The sequence below is a fragment of the Aethalodelphis obliquidens genome, unplaced genomic scaffold (genome assembly GCF_003676395.1).
Source record: "Aethalodelphis obliquidens isolate GAN/ISIS:26980383/991018 unplaced genomic scaffold, ASM367639v1 scaffold16, whole genome shotgun sequence".
Taxonomy (NCBI): Eukaryota; Metazoa; Chordata; class Mammalia; order Artiodactyla; family Delphinidae; genus Aethalodelphis; species Aethalodelphis obliquidens.
This window is the reverse complement of record NW_020837960.1, coordinates 30349966-30370025: the sequence shown is the minus strand read 5'-3', so window position 1 is coordinate 30370025 and position 20060 is coordinate 30349966. Positions and strand designations below refer to the sequence as shown.

The window sequence follows — 20060 nt, the reverse complement described above, 5'->3', positions numbered from 1 at the left end:
TCCCCTGCATCGGCAGGCGGAATCTCAACCACTGCGCCACCAGGGAAGCCCTGCTTGCTTCTCATGAGGTCAGTTCTACCTGCAGAGTTTTCAGCTATGTGACCTAATAAATTCCCTTTTTGCCTAAGCTGGATCTGAATTCAGCTTTCCATCATGTCTGTCAGCTCTAACTGATAGAAGACTAGGTCACAAAGAATCCTGAAGGCTAAATAAACTACAGACAGCTCAGGGGAAAGCAGAGTGAAGAACAGAAGTTGCTGCATATTTTTAGTAGATGCTGAATGACAGTGAGCACAGAAGGACATTTAAGGGAGGTGTGTGAAGCGTAGAGCGGACCGCACTGATTGACGAGCACGCCTGTGATAATATTGACGAGTCCAATGCCCTAACACGCTCTAAGAATTGGTCCATTTACTATTTTTACCGAGGAGCAAGGAACAACTATTCTGTACATAGTTTCATGATTTTCTCAGTTCCAGGCATCTTGGTTGTAGATGATTTGCTTTTTTAAAAGAACAATGTTTTTGCTTGCACTCCTATTCATAACTTCATTTTCCTCTAGGTGTCAGTGAATTGTTTTTAAATTTGCCCCTCACTGGAAATAAACGGAGGGCCTTTGTTCTACCTTGAAGACTTCTTTCATTTGGCCATTACATCGATGAACAATGTACCACTGAAAAATTATAAACTGCTTTTGAATAAATCTTAAACCTGACAATATGAATTAAATTCAGACTTTTCATTTCAGTTTGAGCAAATATTTTCCCAGGAAGGAACTTTGTCTCTACAAAAACTTACATTTCCATGTCTATATTTTCTTCACATAAACAATATTAAATATAGCAGGAAAAAACACAACAGTGAATATATTCTTACCTACAACATAATACTACTCTGCATGAGAGGGCCAAATTAAGGAAGCTCTTCTCAACTTCAAAGTGGAGGGTATGCGCCAATGTTTTACCATCAATGATTAGGGCCAGGTCATTTTGTTTACCTAACGAGGCTCCAAGATCTTGGCAGTTCTGATTAATCACTTGTTGTGTTGCCTAAAACAAAGAGTGGGAAATTACGTTATCTTTATCATTTTAAATATAAATGAAAAGACCTTTTGAGTCTAGATGATAGATTAAGGTGTATGTTTAGCTCCTTCTTCCCTGTGAAAATCTCACAGAATTGAAATTTAAAAGTAAATAAATAACATGAAAAGATGTTTGAGATCATCAGTCATCAGGTAAATGCCAATCAAAACCACAATGAGATACCACTTCATACCCACTAGCATGACTAAAGTTAAAAAGTCAGATAATGACAAGTGTTGGTGAGGATGTACAGAAATCAGAACTCTCACACACTGCTGGTCAGAACGTAAAATGGTGCAGCAACTTCGGAAAATAGTCCAGCAGTTCCTCAAACAATTAAATGTAGAATTACTGAATGGCCCAGCAATTCCGCTCATTAGTGTATATACACTCAAGAGAAATGAAAACATATGTCTGCACAAAAATTTGTATATTAATGTACAAGCAGCAGCATTATTCATAATTAACCTAGGAGTGGAAACAAGCTGATGAATGGATAAACAAAACACAGTATATCCATAGAATGAAGTATTCTTTAGCTATAAGAAAAGGTATGAAGTGCTAATGCATGGTACAACATGGATGAACCTAGGAAACATGGTAAGTTAAAGAAGCCAGTCACAAAAGACTGCCTGTTATATGACTTGGTTAATATAAAAGTCCACAGAGGGCTTCCCTGGTGGCGCAGTGGTTGAGAGTCCGCCTGCCGATGCAGGGGACGAGGGTTCGTGCCCCAGTCTGGGAAGATCCCACATGCTGCAGAGCGGCTGGGCCCGTGAGCCATGGCCGCTGAGCCTGTGCGTCCGGAGCCTGTGTTCCGCAGTGGGAGAGGCCACAACAGTGAGAGGCCCACGTACCGCAAAAAAAAAAAAAAAAAAAAAAGTCCACAGAGGCAAATCCATAGAAACAGAAAGTAGGTGAGTGTTGTTCAGGGGTGAGGGGAAGGAGGGTGAGGGAGATGACAGCTAAAGGGTACGGAGTTTGTTTTAGAGATGATGAAAAGTTTCTAAAATTGATTCTGCGGATGGTTGCGTATATCTGTAAATGCATTTAAATCCACTGAATTATCTTAAACAGATTAATTTTATGCCATGTGAATTATATCTCAATAAAGCTGTTTTTGAAAAGGTATGTAAGTAGGAGTGAATTCTTAGTTGGAAAATATGGAAGGGTGCTAATAGCAGACGAGGAAGTTTGGGGAAATTTTGGAAAAACTTTAAAAGATGGGAACAGAATAATGGGGTCGACCTCTGTAAAACTGGGTATCAGGTGTCTAAGAGAGAAGGACTGTTATAGAGAAGGATTGTTGTAGAGACTCGATTTAAGATGCAGGAGTCACCTCCTGTACCTTATTTTTTTTTACCCCATCCTTTCTTTCCTTCAAAATTCACATAAACTGTTGAAAGCTCAAAATTCTACACAAATGACTCCCATGCCAGTGACAGAGTCAAAAATTCAAGTAGTGGAGTATTTCCACCAAAACATGTAATAAAATTTTAAGTGATATAGATTAACAGTAAATAAAATTCCTTCGTCAAATGCAAGTAGAATAAAAAAAACCTGAAAAATGTCAATTATCGCCATTTATTGAAAGACTGGTGGACCTGATGAGTGTACCAAATATTTATTGAGGTATCTGCTTTATTTCTACGACTCGCTAAAATGAATGCCATAAAGTAGTAAATCATATTTAAGAGTTTATTATTTAATTATTTTTCTGAACTATAATTTTCACTTATATTCAATGATCGATAGAGGAGATTTAAGATCTCTACTTTCCTTAACATATTAATAAATGAAATTTTAACAAAATGTGCCACTTGGGGAAAAATTTTAAAAAACACAACAGGTATCAAGCACCAAAAGATTTAATAAAATAATCCTCAAGCCTCTTTTTCTCAAAAGGCCTTCATTACTTATTACTCAAATGCAATAACTGTGTGTGTTTCCTGAATTAAAAGGTAATTTAATAATCCTTGAATTACTGAGGCCTTTAGATAAATTTGAAGGTCTAACAACGGATGGAATTCAAAAGCATGAAATTGGATTTCACACTGTGTAGGAACTATTAAGTGTAATATAACGTATACATCATATTAAACATTTCCACCTCTACTCTTTCCACACAGTTGACTGAATGTCCTGTGAATGGTCTCAAGTGACTGCAATTGTTCTTTCCCCCAAATGGAATCTGACAAAATTGAAGGCTGCCTCTACTTGAATAACTTTTCCCACGTTTCATTGATTACTGAACCCAAAACTTGGTGCTTTTCTAATTACCATATTGTTTTCAATTTTACAATTGCTTAGGAACACTAAATGCTTCAAGCTAAAACTGTCAGTTTTAATGTCTAATTTTTTTCTCTCGTCCCTAATTTATCTATCTGTCTCTCTTTTCCACTGCTTCTGCTGCCAGTACCAACAGGAGTTAAGCCAATTCTGACATAGTTCATTCTAGAATGTGATTTTGTGACTGACTTTCTGAAATTAATGACGTAAAATACAGTTTGGTAACCGGCAGCACATTATACGGGAAAATTGCTTTATATGCTCCAATTATGTAAAACAAGTACATCAGTAATTTCATAATGATTATTTAGGGATAACGAGCTTTGAAAATGATATAACTTTAAAGTTTACAGGAACTTAAAACATGAGAAAAGCTTAGAGAGACAAAGTACAAAGTACCACTATTTAAACCACAATATTTAAGTGAAATAAAGCCTTCCAAAGTAGGCTACACTAAGGCTAGCTTCTGGATAATTCTAATTACCTATGTAATCGAGACCAAAATGTTCACAAATTTTGTAAACACAAATTTGAACATATGTCTCAGTTTCCTTTGGTGTATATAATTTGGAGAAATAAAAACTATACTTCAGATTTCATCTAATATTTAACAATGGAGGGGCTTTATACAACATAAGAAGATGCTGCTCTATGTTATACTTTTAAAACCGTCATTAATGGGACTTCCCTGGTAGCGCAGTGGTTAAGAATCCACCTGCCAATGCAGGGGACACGGGTTCGAGCCCTGGTCCGGGAAGATCCCACATACCGCAGAACAACTAAGCCCATGTGCCACAACTACTGAGCCTGCGCTCTAGAGCCCACGCACCACAACTAGTAAGTCCACACGCCACAACTACTGAAGCCTGTACGCCTAGAGCCCATGCTCCGCGGTAAGAGAAGCCACCGCAATGAGAAGCCCACACACTGCAACAAAGAGTAGCCCCCGCTCGCTGCAACTAGAGAAAGCCCACGTGCAACAATGAAGACCCAACGGAGCCAAAAATGAATCAATTTTTTTAAAGGCCTTATTAATAGTACAAAAGCTATATACAACCCCAAACACATGCAAACTAAATTGAGAAATAAAGAAAAATGATAGAAAAGATACCATCACTATTATATGCTATGAAGAGGTAAGACATGAATTGGCTGCTCCTTAAACATGATGAGATTTCTTTTCTTCTATTATGTTGAATACTTTATTGAGGTATAATAGGCAGACAGTAAAATGCACAAATCTTAAACGTACAGCTCAATGAATCTTTACACACACACACACACACACACGCTTGCTTCCAGTTAAGAACCATGACTGCTATATATGCAATAAAAGTGTTTATTCAGAAGAAAACTTAAAGTTCTAATAAAAAGTGATTATTTGATACACAAAAATCAAGAAACTGGGGGGAAATGGTTTAGATTAAAAATATACACTTAGTGAAATAGAATATAACATAAAAAGCAGAAAAAAAACCCATGAAAATCTAAAGTTATGTAAATCTATGAGTAAAGTATAAAAGACTATTTTTATCTTAATTTCTTTCAAACACACTGAACTGTTTAAAGCAAAAATTATACCATCAGCTTATGAGGATTTAACGTATTAAGATAAATACATTTAAATGAGCGTATAGGAAAACTATAAAAGTTCAGCAGAGGGTAGGAAATAAACCTCTACGATTCTAGGTTTCTGTAAGACTGTCACTGCCGTTCTTACACCAAAAAAGCTGAACGTACTGAATATCAACTCCACTTGCATCCGTCAGAGAACTGAGGTTACAGGACTAACTGCCACCCCAGAATCTGGACAGACGTGTGGACACGGAGAATTACAGCTGAGATCTGTTTATCTGGAGCAGAAGCTGGAGCCAAGAGCGAGTAGGAACACTTAAAGGGTAATTTTGAGGAATTGTTGGAGGCTGAGTGTGGACTAGTACGAAAGTGAGTGTGATCTTAGCGGGTGGCCCTCACACTTCTGTGCGCTTACCTCTGAGAACCTCACAGTGAGATTCTCATGGTGAAGAGCTAAAGCAATTCCCCTCATGGCTCAGCAGAAGGAGGGGAAAAGTAACCGTTTTGAAATATGCCCAGAGCATTCTCCACTGCAAAGCCTAGTCTCCCAGGTTAAAGACTTTACCAGAACTTTATCCCACCTGGAGGGAAAGGCATTTACCCAACCCCAGCCCCCTTGGGCCTCCCTGTCTCACCTAAGGGGAGAAAGAAAGCACTAAGAAACACTTATGAAGACACAGGGGCACAGTTTCAGTTAAAGACTGAGATTTAATCGTAAGATTACAGAACACTTCCCCTCCCACACACCCTAACACCACACCCACAGGGCTGTAAAAACACTAACAGAAAGGAAGAATGTCCTTTATGGGCTCAACAGTAGACTGGACACAGCGGAGGAAAGAGTTAACAAGCTTAAAGATATGTCAACAGAAACTTCCCAAAGTGAAATTCAGAGAGGAAAAAAAAAAAAAAAAAAACCACAACAGAATATTCAAGAACTGTGGGACAATCTAAAAGGTCCAACATACAAGCAATTGTAATACTAGAAGGAGAAGAAATAGAGAACAGAAGGAAAAGTTTGAGTACTAATGACTGAAAATCTTCCAAAATTAACTGCAGACACAAGAGCATAGACCCAGGAAGTTCAGAAAATACCAAGAAGGATAAATGCCAAAAATCTACACCTAGGCATATCATATTCAAAGTACATAAAACCAAAAACAAAGAGGAAATCTTGCAAGAATCCAGAGCGGGGAAAAAATCCACCTTACCTGTAGACGAATAAAGATAAGAAATGATAGAATTCTCATCACAAACCTTGCAGTCAAGAAGAAAGTAAAATATTTAAAGTATTGAAAGAACAAGAAACCCCAACCTCAAATTCTATATCCAGTGAAATTAACCTTCAAAGTGGAAGAGAAATAAAAACTTTCTCAGACAAACAAAAACTGAGGAAATCCATCGCCAGCAGATCTGCCTTGTAAGAAATATTTTTTAAAGTTTTTCGTAGAGAAGAATGATGTCAGAAACTCAGACCTACATTTTTTAAAAGGAAGTGTCAGAAAAGGAATAAATGAAATCTATTTAGAATTCTTTAAAAATGAGTCTAAGAAAATGATACAGTAAAAATTATTTAACAGAACTAGCCATTTAACTTTTAAGGGCAAGGATGTTCAATACTGAACTCCAAAGTTCTTTCATTCTTTTTTTTTTTTGCGGTACGCGGGCCTCTCACTGTTGTGGCCTCTCCCGTTGCGGAGCACAGGCTCCGGACGCACAGGCTCAGCGGCCATGGCTCACGGGCCCAGCCGCTCCGCGGCATGTGGGATCTTCCCGGACCGGGGCACGAACCACGCGTCCCCTGCATCGGCAGGCGGACTCTCAACCACAGCGCCACCAGGGAAGCCCTGTACTGGTTTCTTTATACATCACCAAGCACTGCTGATACTTTCAGCTAAATCTATGTAGGCAACACACAGAGTTCTCAGACCTGCGAGAGAGGGATAACCTGGACAGGCTTCCAGGGATCAGGGAGAAGGAGAAATTGAAAACAAAATCCGAAAGCATTTCAGAGCCCGTGGGACAGAGAAGGCCTTCGCGTGGCCCTGCCGGACCTGCCCTGGCCTCCCTACTGATCCTCCTTCGTCCCCTCCCCCTTGCTCACTGTGGCGCCCTGCCAGTCCTCTTATTTCCCAACACTCGGACTTGCTTTTCCCTCTACTGGAACACTTTCTCCTGGAGAGCCCGTGGTTCTCCCTCCCTTCCTGCAGTCTCTGCCTAACTCACCCCATACAGAGAGCACCCCATCCCTCTGTTCCCTTCATCCTGCTTACTTCCTCTGCATAGCACTCATCACTCCACGACATCATCTATTACTGGCAAATTCCCACAGGGCATTAGCTCTCTATGTTTTGTTCACTTCTGTCCTGGAAGCTGAGAACAGTGCATGGCACTGAACAGATGCTCAATAACTATTTGTTGAACGGAGGAAAGAACCAATGAGGCTTCAGTTTCCAAGTTAGTACGCCAGAAAGTCACCAAAATAACAGAAAATGAATCTAAATCCCATTTTGCAAGAACTTGTTTGAAAAACATTTTTTCCTTACACCAGACTGTAGTATTTTAGGCTAACTCCTGTAAAACATTCAAATACTTAAGGATTCCCTAGAAACGAATGCTCTGCAGAAGAGCTATAGAAGTTGTTATTCTGCTTTGAGCTCAATTGTAATATAGTTCCCATACGCTTCTACCTATTGTAACCTGCTTACAGCACAGGTATATTTTCAGATAGCAGTAAGAGGCCCAAAATGCAAATTTGCAAACTATCCATACTTTCAGACAAGACGCACGTGTCTGTAGGAAGCAGCAGCTTATAAACTAAAAGGAGAAAGCGGGCTACAGCTTTCAAGGTATTATTAGCTTTACCTTTATTTGATATTACACCTTGCTTTGCAAAGCTTCTATAAACCTTTCAGTAGATGTGGTTCTTATTCAAAACTCACTCAAGGAATTTTCTTTCCTTAAGAGATGGATGATAAGTCAAAATCAGAAGGATAAGAGAATGGCAGGAAAATATCAGCTATGTCAGCATTCTGAGTTATATGCACAAAATAATTAACTTCAAAATACATAACGAACTGGAAAAACCTCCCTTTTTCTCCGACTATAGGCGTAGTTCCTACTACAGCTTGATAAAAGGTAACGCTTAGCAGAAACAGATAATAGACTGAAGACGCTGCCTTAGGAATAAAGGAAGGGCCACATAGTAAAAACATACATTTTACTGTTTGTGCGTAAGCACAAAATACTGTTGGAAGTGGGAGGAAGGGAAAATACTAGTAATGTCTTGACAGGGTTTGTTTGGGGAACCATTTATTTTTAAGCAAACAGAAGGCACACAAGGTCTCACATACCATCAAGCTCCCCCTTGCCCACCGGTGGGCCTGAGCATCAGTGACATGCATTGAGGCTACAATTTCAACAGTTGAGAACAGCATTACGAAAGGGAAATCGATTCTAAACAATTTTCACTTACCTTCTTTGGCAAAACATTCCAGATGGGCTAAAGTCTCCTCCACAAAGAGAGAATCTTCTGAAAGTCTCTCATAAATCACTGAATCCTATAGAAAACACACACAAATACACACACTGTGATTAACATTTAAGCATGACAGTCTAAATTATAAATACTATTCTACAATTTTATTGTTATAGCTAATAGATGTGAAGGAGCTGAAGCAGCCCCAGTGAAGGCACAATTCCAGGAAAAAATATGCTACATACAGAGGGACAAAGACAAGGAACACAGCAGATTTCTCATTGGGACAATGCAAGTGGGAAGCCAGCGGAGCAAAGTCTTTACAGCACTGAAAGAAAAAATGGTCAGCCTGGAATTCTATACTCAGCAAAAATTGATTTCAAGATGAAGATTAGAAAAAAATGAAGATGAAATGAAGATTTTTTTTCCAACTTAGGCTGAAAAAATTTATCACCACCAGATCTACTGTATAAGATATGGTAAAGGAACTCCTTCAGATAAAAATCATTATACCAAATGTTAACATGGGTCTGAAGAGCACTGAAAATGGTATTCACATGAGTATATATACATTATTTTTCTTGTTATTTAACACTAGAACCAACTACATGATCCCTAGAAGAAACACACTTTAAAGACACAAATGGGCTAAAGGAAAGAAAAAGCTATACCATACTAATACTAATCAAAAGAAATCTGAAGGAACAAATTGGTAAATTGACCTAGATCAAAGTTACTAACTTCTGAACTTCAAAAGATACAGTTAAGGAAATGAAAAGTTAAGCCACAGACTGGAAGAAATATGGGAACATATGTATATGTAAAACTGATTCACTTTGTTATAAAGCAGAAACTAACACACCATTGTAAAGCAATTATACTCCAATAAAGATGTAAATATATATATATATTTGCAAGTAATATATCTGATAAAGGACTTGTTTCTAAAATAAGTAAGAACTCTCAAAACTCAATAAGAAAAAAAGTTACTTAAAAAAAAAGTTAACTATTTAAACACGTTTTAACAAGGAAAATAAGTGGATGGTGTGTAAAAAAGAGTTGACATGGCAGATCAGAGACTGCTATCCTTCGAAAGACCTACTTACAAAATTGGCCCTTGACTGGCATCTAGAAATTTGCTGGTAAACAATTCTCTAAACTGATACAAACTTTCCCTGTGTGACCCCCATGGGATTCCTCCAGGCACTGCTCATGTCTTTGCTTTTGTGATCTAGCTGTATATCTTTATTACATTGCTGTAATGAATCTTAGCCATGAGCACAGCTATATGCTTAGTCCCATGAATCCTTTTAGAGATTCACTAAAAGCATAGGGGTGGTCTTGGGAACCCCCATCACAGATGGCAAATAAACATATGAAAAGATGTTTGCTATCATCAGTCAGCATGGAAATGTAAATTACATTCACAATGAGGTACACACCTATTAGAATGGCAAAATTAAATAGACTAACCAGGCCAAGTGTTGGTGACAACTGCTGGTAGGAATGTAACTACAATTTGGTGGTTTCCTAAGAAGTTGAAATATGCCTACCACATGATCCAGTAACTTTACTCCTAGTTATTTATCAAATAGAGATAAGACCATATGTCCATACAAAGAGTTGCAAACAAATGCTCATAGGAGCATTCTTTGTAGTAGCCCAAACTGCAAACAAAATGTCCAGCAACAAATGAACAGATGAACAAATGCTGGTATATCCATTCAATGGAATCTACTCGGCAATACAAAGAAATGAACTACTGGTACAAGCTACAACATGAATGAATTTTAAAATAATTATGAGTGAAAGAAGCCAGACAAAAAGTCATATACACTATATGACTTTGTATAAAACTTTAGTAATTGAAATGAATCTATAGTGACAGAAAGCAGATCAGCGTCAAAACTTAACAAAATGGGGCTTCCCTGGTGGCGCAGTGGTTGCGAGTCCGCCTGCTGAAGCAGGGGACGCGGGTTCGTGCCCCGGTCCGGGAAGATCCCACATGCCGCGGAGCGGCTGGGCCCGTGAGCCATGGCCGCTGAGCCTGCGCGTCCGGAGCCTGTGCTCCGCAGCGGGAGAGGCCACGACAGTGAGAGGCCCGCGTACCGCAAAAAAAAAAAAACTTAACAAGATGTACATTTTAAATATGTACCATTTATTTTATGTCAAGTTTACCTCAGTAAAGCTGGGTTTCTTAAGGTACACACGGTAGTGAACAAATACATAGGTGCTTTATAAAAAGAGATTTACAGACGTAAAGCGAATTCCTGAGACACCAAATCCAAGCACTTTGGGCTTGGAACTGGGATCAACATTCCTGCTGCAAACCCTTAGCGTCAACCATCTAATCACTGGTTCTCAAAAAAACAACTGAGTGACAGCAAGTTTTCACTGACATAAAAGTTTAGTAAAATTATGGTGTGAGCCACCACAAATTTCAATGGGCTCAGCTTGGGCGGGGGGCGGGAAGCCTTCTCGGTTGCCCTGAGATGGACTTTTCAATCTTGGGTAATGCTGTTAACAACCAGTGATAACAGCGCATACAAAGTAACAACGTTTTAAAATATTGTGGGCGTTTGGGGGTTTTGTTGAGCACGAGCCACTTTTCTCCTTGCTTGGCCCTGCAATAAACCATTCTTTGCTTTTAAAAAATTAAATAATAAAATAAAACATTGTGAAGTTGTAAAAGGCTTGCTGTAAGTTGTTGGAACATAGAGGGAAGGAGTTACATGAATAATGAATCCCACTGTGTTTATATGAAATGTCCAAGAAAGACAAATCTATAGAAACAAAAAGTAGATTCGTGGCTGTTGGGAGCCGGAAGTAGGACTAGGGAGTTACTGCAAACGGGCAGGAGAGATCTTGTTGGGGTGATGCAGACGTAAAATCGGATTCTGATGATTGCACAGCCCTGTAAATGTGCTAAAAACCATCGACTTGTACACTTAAAATGAGTGTTTTCATGGTGTAGAAATTAAACCTCAATAAAACTGTTCAAAAAAACCCCCCAAAAACCGAATCCCAGAACTTACAGCCCCTTTGCAGTAGAGCTGGAGCTGTCCTGTAGGAGTTCGCACAATTACAGACATCCTCTTTCTAGTACTAAAACAATGGAGTGTATTATTAGTTTCTAGTTTCCTCAGTACATGACACTAATACCCACACAAAAAATTCAAAGTCCAAAGAATTCTAATCGAGTCCTCAGCTGCTCATTGCTGAAAAGGGCAGCATGTTTCTTGCCAGCCTCTTCTTTCTTCTTTACCTGCTTCCTTTAACTGAGATTCTAATTATAAATCTCCACCTTCTTCTCCTACTATTCTTTTCTTCCATGGAAGTTTACTGACACAAATATATGTAATAGATTATATTATGATATATTATATTAATATAATTACAGATATATTATGATATTTTATATTAATATGTACTATTATAACATAGTACATGACATCTATAATGTAATATACCTTTCTTATGTTTTATATGTACAAATATTACTTATAATATAATACATAAATTTTATATACATGTAATATATTTAAAATAATCATGAAAATTTGATGAGGAAAGGGGAAAGCAGCCCTGGGTCTGTGTATTATTCAGTCCTCACACCATCTTTATCAACTAGGCCGTCCTGCCCCCACTTTGCTGCACAGAGATGTTAAATTCCTCCTCACCATCTCATTCGCCCACGCTTCACCCTCCTGTCATCGTTCGATTATCAGCCCAAGTCCCACCTCCGCACAAAGGCTCCCAGGCCCCTCAGAGATAAACCTCCACCACCAGTGGTACTGCTGTCTCCATCAGATACTCTTCAATATTCTTTATCACCCTCCTAACGACTGGGAATTACCTTGTTTGTTTACTAAAGCAGGGGACCCCACAAACAGGTGGTCCACCCTAGTCCTAGAACAGTATTCTAGAAAAATATTTGTAGCTGCATAGACTGCAATTCTCCCCATGAAGACGAAAATACGTTTTGTTTGCTTTTTTTACATTCTTTAACTTTTCTTTCACCTCTGGAGGCACAGATTGGTTGACAATACCAAGGACTTTGGAACCAGATAGACTTGGATTTGAACTCTGATTCTGCCACTTATTTGCTTAGCGACTTTGGGAAGGTCATTTAAATGGAGCCCCAGCTGCCGGTCTTTCAAGTGCAATGACCACCATTGGCCTCAGAGGACTGCTCTGTGTGTGTCCAGCAGACCAGCTGGGCTTTCAGTCATTAGTTCCTCCACATTTTCAAGCTCTTCCAACAGAAAGAATTTTATTTGTCTTCAGGAATAAGATTGATCAAGAAAAGGACGTTCAAGCTTGGAAGAGAAGTAAGAGGTTCATAGAAATGATTGCCGAAGGAGAGAAGGAAGATCTCCTTCAGGGAGAAGAAAACCCTAGTGAAATCCAAACAAGCCTCAGAGAAGAGTGTTCCAATTAAAATAACAGTAATAATAAACACTCATACCAAGTGCTCTATCAGTTTTTACTATGTGCCGGGCATTGTGATTTAATCTTCACAACAATCCTGTGAGGCGGACACCATTGCTAGCCCCATTTTATAGATCAAGAAACTGTGGCACAGAGAGGTTAGGTGGCCAGGAAGGTCATGAGCTAGTAAGTAACAGAACCACAACTACGACCACAAGTGATCCTTTTCCCTCCTCTGTCCCCCAAGCTTTTTTCACCCTCTCACCCTCCTCTCCACATGCACCCATGCTTGTCATCTCCCTTCTCCCCTTCTTCCTTCTCTGGTCCGCTGGCCTCTGTCAATATAGCCACCAAGGAGCAAAATGAGCCGCTGAGACGGCAACTCTGCCAGGTCACCAAGCAGAGAGTGCCAGTAAGAAAAGATGTTTCCCACCCCCCAGGAGCCCCATGGCCATGCCTGCCGAAAACACAGTCTTCATCTGTCCCCACCTCACTGCCAACAGTCTAAGCTAGAGCTCCCACCCTCCAAGGATGGTCCCGGTGACCAATCTTACAGTGGAACGCTTCATCTAGAAGGGACTTTCCAACAGGGATAAAGGATTAGCAATTGTTTTAAATACTTAGAAAGCTGTTAGAACACTACTCAAAGCAAATGAATCATTTAAGTGTTACCTAACTAGGAGAGCAGGTGTTAATGACAGGAAATGACTGCTCTAGTGGTTAGCAGTAGTCAAATATTAAGAAAGGAGAAAATTAGAATGAATACTGAGATGTATTTTCTTGTAACAAAGTTCTTAGAAAAATCTTTCCTAGGACTTCCTTGGCTGTCCAGTGGTTAGGACTCCATGCTTCCACTGCAGCGGGCACAGGTTCAATCCCTGGTTGGGGAGATAAGATCCCGCATGCCACCTGGCATGGGCAAAAAAAAAAAAAAAAAATCTCCTACAGAGGGGGTAACAACAACTTTTCTGAGGTTTAAAGGGTTTTTTTTTTAATGTCATTGGGAAACAAGACTTTAAAAATACAATTAAAAAAAATCATCTGGCTTAAGGAAGAACGAATGATTTACTTATTAATTTCCTTTTCTAATTTTTCAAATTTCACATTAGAAATAGTGAAATGGTCCAAGAGATATGACTTCATGAGTCTGGAGGAAAATCCAATGGAAATAAAACCATCACCAATATCCTGACAACATGCTTTGGGGAACCAGGCCACAGATGCTGAGGTGTAAGAGGAAAGAAGGATGCACATTGTTTGGGAAAAAATTAATCAAATCACTGTCTATTTTTAAAGAAACAGTTTTTGGTTTATTTGTGAAAATAATGTTCAATATCCATTTGTTAAAAAAGAGACAATAGGCCCAAAATGGAGTCGTGTGCTCAGCCCACATCCCCAAACTGAGACTCAATACCTGACCTAACTGCAATTTCAGACTCTCCCAGGAATCTAATCTTAATCAGTCAGTGTGGAATCACCTGGTCAGCACTAGTGAGGTAACCTGAGTGACAGACCTCAGGGTGAGGAAGATGACCTTGTCCCAAACAATCTACTTCATGCTCGTATTCTCTTTGTCCCGCCCCATCTGCCTATAAAAGTCTTCCACTTTGTACAACTCCTGAGAGCTACTTTATCTGCTCGATGGGATGCTGCCCAACTCATGCATCACTGAATAAAGCCAGTAAGATCTTTAAAATCTACTCAGTTGAATTTTGCTTTTTAAGGCAAAAATCTATTCACCAAATATTTATTGAGTATTTGCTGGATACCAGCCCCTGCAGGAGGTGACTCCTGCCCTCCTGGAACTTACAGTCTAGTTAGTTAGCGACACAGTTGTTAAGTTGTAACCCAGATTTGAAATCGCAGCTCTGACTATGACAAGTGCTAGAAAGGAGAGGTCAAGAACCTGCACCAACTACAAAAGGGAATTTTTACTAGAGAAGAGAAGACTGAGCTGAGATGAAAGGCCGTGTAGAAGCTAACTAGAATTTCAGGATTCTGTATTAAGGTTTTGATTTACATTGCCAAATCTCAGTTGAATAGTCACAGCAAGAGCCCTGGGAAACACACAAATAGAATGAAAAGGCAGCTTACCTAGAAAATTCCAGGACAATAAGAATTTCAAATGTGAATTCTTCTCCCATCTACAAGAAGATAAGACAACATATTCTTACCTGAGGAAAAAAGTATTCATCTCACAAAATAACTCATTCTCCCAATCACAAACTAGTTTTACCCTCCAAATACATATCTTTTGCAAAATATAAATCTTCCTGCAAGTCCGATGAGATAATGGTGCCCTCCTCTGGTAAGAATATTGTTTGCAACCTAGGCAATATTAGCAAAAGTGCTTCTGACAGTGACAATTTAAGACTGAAACACCTCTTCTCTCTTCCATCTAAAATCCAAGCGATTAGAAACATTGTATGAACACTCTCAGTTGTAAGGTTACAAGCAGTAAGGGAGAAAATCAGCAGAGAGAAATGAGAACAAATAAATCTTTTAATAAAATTGCACGGATCAAATGAAATCCTTAATGCTTAGATAATTGGAAGAGGTAAGCATGAAAAGAGGTAGCATGCTAAAAAATGTACCAATGAAATATGCATTCTTTTCTAAATTTTTCCAGTTACGGCCTCTTGGATTCCTGTAACCATGATCAATTTATCTCTGCATCTACCAGCTCTCAGCTTCACCACTGCAGAAGTTCAAATGTGATGTATGATATTTATATACATATCTATGTGATATAAAGATGAATTAATCAGTCCATTCTAGCAAGGACTCAACGTCTAGTGAGCATCTCTAACCATTGCATTACTACTAGGAAAAAAAAACAGTGCATTGGGGCTTCCCTGGTGGCGCAGTGGTTGAGAGTCTGCCTGCCGATGCAGGGGACACGGGTTCGTGCCCCGGTCTGGGAAGATCCCACATGCCGCGGAGCGGCTGGGCCTGTGAGCCATGGCCGCCGGGTCTACGCGTCCGGATCCTGTGCTCTGCAACAGGAGAGGCCACAACAGCATACCGCAAAAAAAAAAAAGTATTTAGAGAGCAAAGATGGTGTTCTTTCTCTTTAAACCCTCAAATTACGTGAGTTTTTAGAAAACAAGAAGTTCAGTCTATAAGAATTCTATATGTAATATTTATTTCGTTCAGAAGCCATACTCTTCTCTTTGTTGTACACTGGAGGTGAAATTCTATGGTAATACACAAAGTAAACTTCAAGTCATCAAACCTAAGAAATTCAGAAGTCCAAGTTCATTTTCCTACCACAAGAAATCTCATTAAAAGTACCTAGAAAACACTAAGTAGATAGACACTGATATACTGATATATATATATATATATATATATATATATATATATCTCAGATGAAAAAGAAAACCAAACCCAAAGCCATTTTAATCATGATCACAAGTATAATACTCGTTTTAAAGACAAATGGAAATTCTGTAGGTGATCATTTCTGTCCAACAAATACTGCAAAGCAATGTGGAGTTAAACAGTTTTAAGATCTTTGTATTATTCAGAAAGAATAGATGGATACCAACTATTTGTTAAATAAAGTCACCAGAAATGATAATAAAAGGCAGAAGCTTTCACGTAAGCTTTCATAAACATTTGTTTTTATTTTTAGAAACAACTGATTTTTGTATACTGATTTTGTATCATGCAACTTTGCTGGATTTATTATTGCTTAGAGGTTTTTGGTGGAGTCTTTAGGGTTTTCTATACATATCATGTCATCTGCCAAAAAAGACAGCTTTGATTCTTCCGTTCTGATTTGGATGCCTTATATTTATTTTTCTTGCCTAATTACTGTGGCTAGGACTTTCAATACTAAGCTGAATAAAAGTAGTGAGAGTAGGCATCCTTGTTTTATTTCTGATTTTAGAGGAATAACTTTCAATTTTTCATTGAGTATAATTTCAACTGTGAGCTTGTCATATACACCCTTTATTATGTTGAAATATGTTCCCTCTGTAGACACTTTGTTGACATTTTTATCATACATGGATGTTGAATTTTGTCAAATGCTTTTTCTGCATCTGTTGAGATGATTACATGATTCTTATCCATCATTTTTTAAAAATTGTATTTATTTAATTTATTTAATTACATAAATTTATTATTTAATTAAATAATTAATTTAATTATTATTTAATTACATAATTTATTTAATAGTCACAGGAAATGCTACCAGAGAAGGCAATGCTTCATCTTGGTCTGAAAGGCTTAGTTGCTCCGCGGCATGTGGGATTTTCCCGGACCAGGGCTCGAACCCATGTCCCCTGCATTGGCAGGTGGATTCTTAACCACTGCGCCACCAGGGAAGCCCTCCTCATTTCGTTCATGTGGTGGATCATACTGTTCGATTTGTGGATGTTGAACCAGCCTTGCACTCCTAGAATAAATCATCATGATGTATGATTTTTTCAATGTATTGTTGAATTTGATTTGCCAATATTTGGTTGAGGATTTTGGCATCCAAGTTTATCAGGGATATTGGCCTGTAATTTTCTTTTCTTGTGGTGTCCTTGTCTCTGCTGGTAAATGGTGAAACCAGGATTCACACTCAGGAAGTTTAACTCCAAAATTCTGCCTTTCACCATAATTTATATGTGGCCTCCAATTAATTGAAAGAAGGAAAACCATAATCTAGTAAAAAAAATATATTGAGAACAAAAAATAGATAGAAAAAACTTAACAATTACAAGTCTTTCTCCTTTTAGATACTATACAACAGTGACAGTTGTTGTACCTTTTTTTTTTTTTCAGCTTTACTGTAGTATAATTGACAAAAAATCGTGGCAGTTCTTAAAGGTGAATTTTAACTTGTAAAGATGCCAGTGTCATTTAAAAGGTAACCAACATCTGTCTGTTGGTAACCTGGCATCATTCCTGCCTCTTGCTATTGAATGGCAGGGTCTAGAGGCCCGAGGCTACCTTTTTCCCAATCTCTTGTCAGCAGGTTAGTTTCTACCATTGAGAGGAATTTTCAGTAAAGAGCTAGAAGTTCTACTGCTTCCCTTCTGGTAGCTGTGGGCAGATGCATGGGTTTGGCAGGTATGGAATTTTGCAGCACTTTCTGGATGCTTCCCTGTGGGTCACCTGCCTTAGGGAGGCATAATCACGGCCACCTCCCAGGCTCCAGGGTCCCTGTGGCTCCCTCAGAGATAAGTGAAACCCTGGGAGCTCCCCACAGCTTTTCCTACCTATCCCTCCAGCTCTTCCACTCTTTCGTAAGCACATAATAACCTGTATTTGGTCTGTTCTACTTGCAACCCATGATGCAATATCATTAATATTTGAACAAACTGTACTCCTGAAGCTCCACGTGTGTGTCATACTATCTATAGCCCATGGCTACATTTAATATTTGAACTCTGCACATGCTCTCCCTGAATCCACCTTCTGTGAAGCTCCCATCACCCTGCTCAGCCCTGGAGAGGCCCTCATCTGCCTAAGCTCTTCATTAAGATTGGATGCTCTGGCCATGGCATACACATTATTTCCCTTAAAATGCATATCTTCATCCTGCAGGAAACAAACAAAATCGCCAAGCCACACAATCAGAACTTGGCTCAAAATTTTTTCAGGAAATCTATACTGCCCCTGATCTTTCAATGTACGTGACATGTAGAAAAAATTCACAGTGGAGAGTCAAGAATACTTGGTTTTGGACCCGTATGTGCTAGTTTCTCACATAGGTTGGCAGTCGATTCAGGAGAAGCAAAGCCATGTGGAAACAAACATCGAGGTGATTCGGAAGACGTGGCTTTCAAATCCTGGCTCTGCCTCAGACACGCTGTGTGGCCTTGAGTGTGTCTCAGTTACTACATCTATCAAATGGGAGCAGTAACAGGGACCTCGCAGGAGTACTCATAGAGCTACTGCAAAAATCAAATGAGAATACAAATATTTGAAAGGACTTTGTCTAATTTTGTGGTTGCTAAAATAATATTCTCTTCCAAATGATGGTAGTTCATTGACCTATTGGGAGAATCATGTTCAGGTGACATCCAGCAAGAATTTTATTTCAAAGAAAAATATTTTGAAAAACAACTAAAGGTTACAACCCCACATTCAAATTGGAATATTTGTTCAGTCACAACTTACGAAGTATTAACTTCAGTCAACACATGGTTGTCACCTAAGAAATCTTTTTCTTAATTTGAAGGAACTCTGGAAAGGCTTTGTTTCTGTCATTCTTGCCAAGCTCTGTAAATCTATTGTAAGTCTAATGGAATGGAAGGTATAACAAATATAAATGTTTGTGCACCCAACATAGGAGCACCTCAATACATAAGGCAAATACTAATAACCATGAAAGGGAAAATCGACAGTAACACAATAATAGTAGGGGACTTTAACATCCCACTTACACCAATGGACAGATCATCGAAACAGAAAATAAATAAGGAAACACAGCTTTAAATGACACAATACCAGATAGATTTAATTGATATTTATAGAACATTCCACCCGACAGTGGCAGAATACACTTTCTTCTCAAGTGCACATGGAACATTCTCCACGATAGATCACATCTTGGGTCACAAATCAAGCCTCGGAAAATTTAAGAAAATTGAAATCGTATCAAGCATCTTTTCTGACCACAGTGCTGTGAGATTGGAAATCAACTACAGGAAAAAAACTGTAAAAACCACAAATACATGGAGGCTAAACAGTGCGCTACTATATAACCAAGAGATCACTGAATAAATCAAAGAAGATATAAAAAAATACACAGAAACAAATGACAACAAAAACACGATGACCCAAAACCTATGGGACGCAGCAAAAGCAGTTCTAAGAGGGAAGTTTATAGCAATTCAATCTCACCCTGAGAAACAAGAAAAATAGCAAATAAACAATCTAACCCTACACTTAAAACAACTAGAGAAAGAAGAAGAAAACCAAAAGTCAGTAGAAGGAAAGAAATCATAAAGATCAAAGCAGAAATAAATGAAATAGAAACAAGAAAACAATAGCAAAGATCAATAAAACTAAAAGCTGGTTCTTTGAGAAGATAAACAAAATTGATAAACCCTTAGCCAGACTCATCAAGAAAAAAAGGGAGAGGACGCAAATCAATAAAATTAGAAATGAAAAAGGAGAAATCACAACTGACACTGCAGAAATACAAAGGATTATAAGAGACTACTACAAACACTTATATGCCAGTAAAATGGACAACCATG

At 38.6% G+C, this 20060-nt stretch overlaps 1 protein-coding gene across 2 annotated transcripts; it reads right to left on the bottom strand.

Annotated features, from left to right (window-relative positions):
- On the bottom strand, positions 1-19198 carry LOC113625758 (phospholipid-transporting ATPase IB-like). Of its 2 annotated transcripts, XM_027116666.1 has the most exons (5): positions 18976-19198; positions 14950-14999; positions 11460-11529; positions 8422-8506; positions 1-1049 (listed from the first exon to the last, which is right to left on the bottom strand). In XM_027116666.1, the coding sequence occupies exons 2-5, from the start codon at positions 14997-14999 to the stop codon at positions 1030-1032; spliced, it is 225 nt and encodes a 74-aa protein (XP_026972467.1). In that variant the 5' UTR covers positions 18976-19198; the 3' UTR covers positions 1-1029. The 2 variants fall into 2 exon arrangements, with proteins under 2 accessions (XP_026972467.1, XP_026972466.1); XM_027116665.1 differs by lacking the exon at positions 18976-19198 and having other exon boundaries at positions 14950-15695.
- Positions 19199-20060: the final 862 nt, after the last annotated feature.

Excerpts from the sequence above, each read along its gene's own strand:
- LOC113625758 (XM_027116666.1), bottom strand. The coding sequence starts at position 14,999 with ATGGGAGAAGAATTCACATTTGAAATTCTTATTGTCCTGGAATTTTCT. Across the intron at positions 11,530-14,949 it reads ATTGTCCTGGAATTTTCTAG|TACTAGAAAGAGGATGTCTG; the intron begins GTAAGCTGCCTT and ends CCATTGTTTTAG. Across the intron at positions 8,507-11,459 it reads AGCTCTACTGCAAAGGGGCT|GATTCAGTGATTTATGAGAG; the intron begins GTAAGTTCTGGG and ends TGTTTTCTATAG.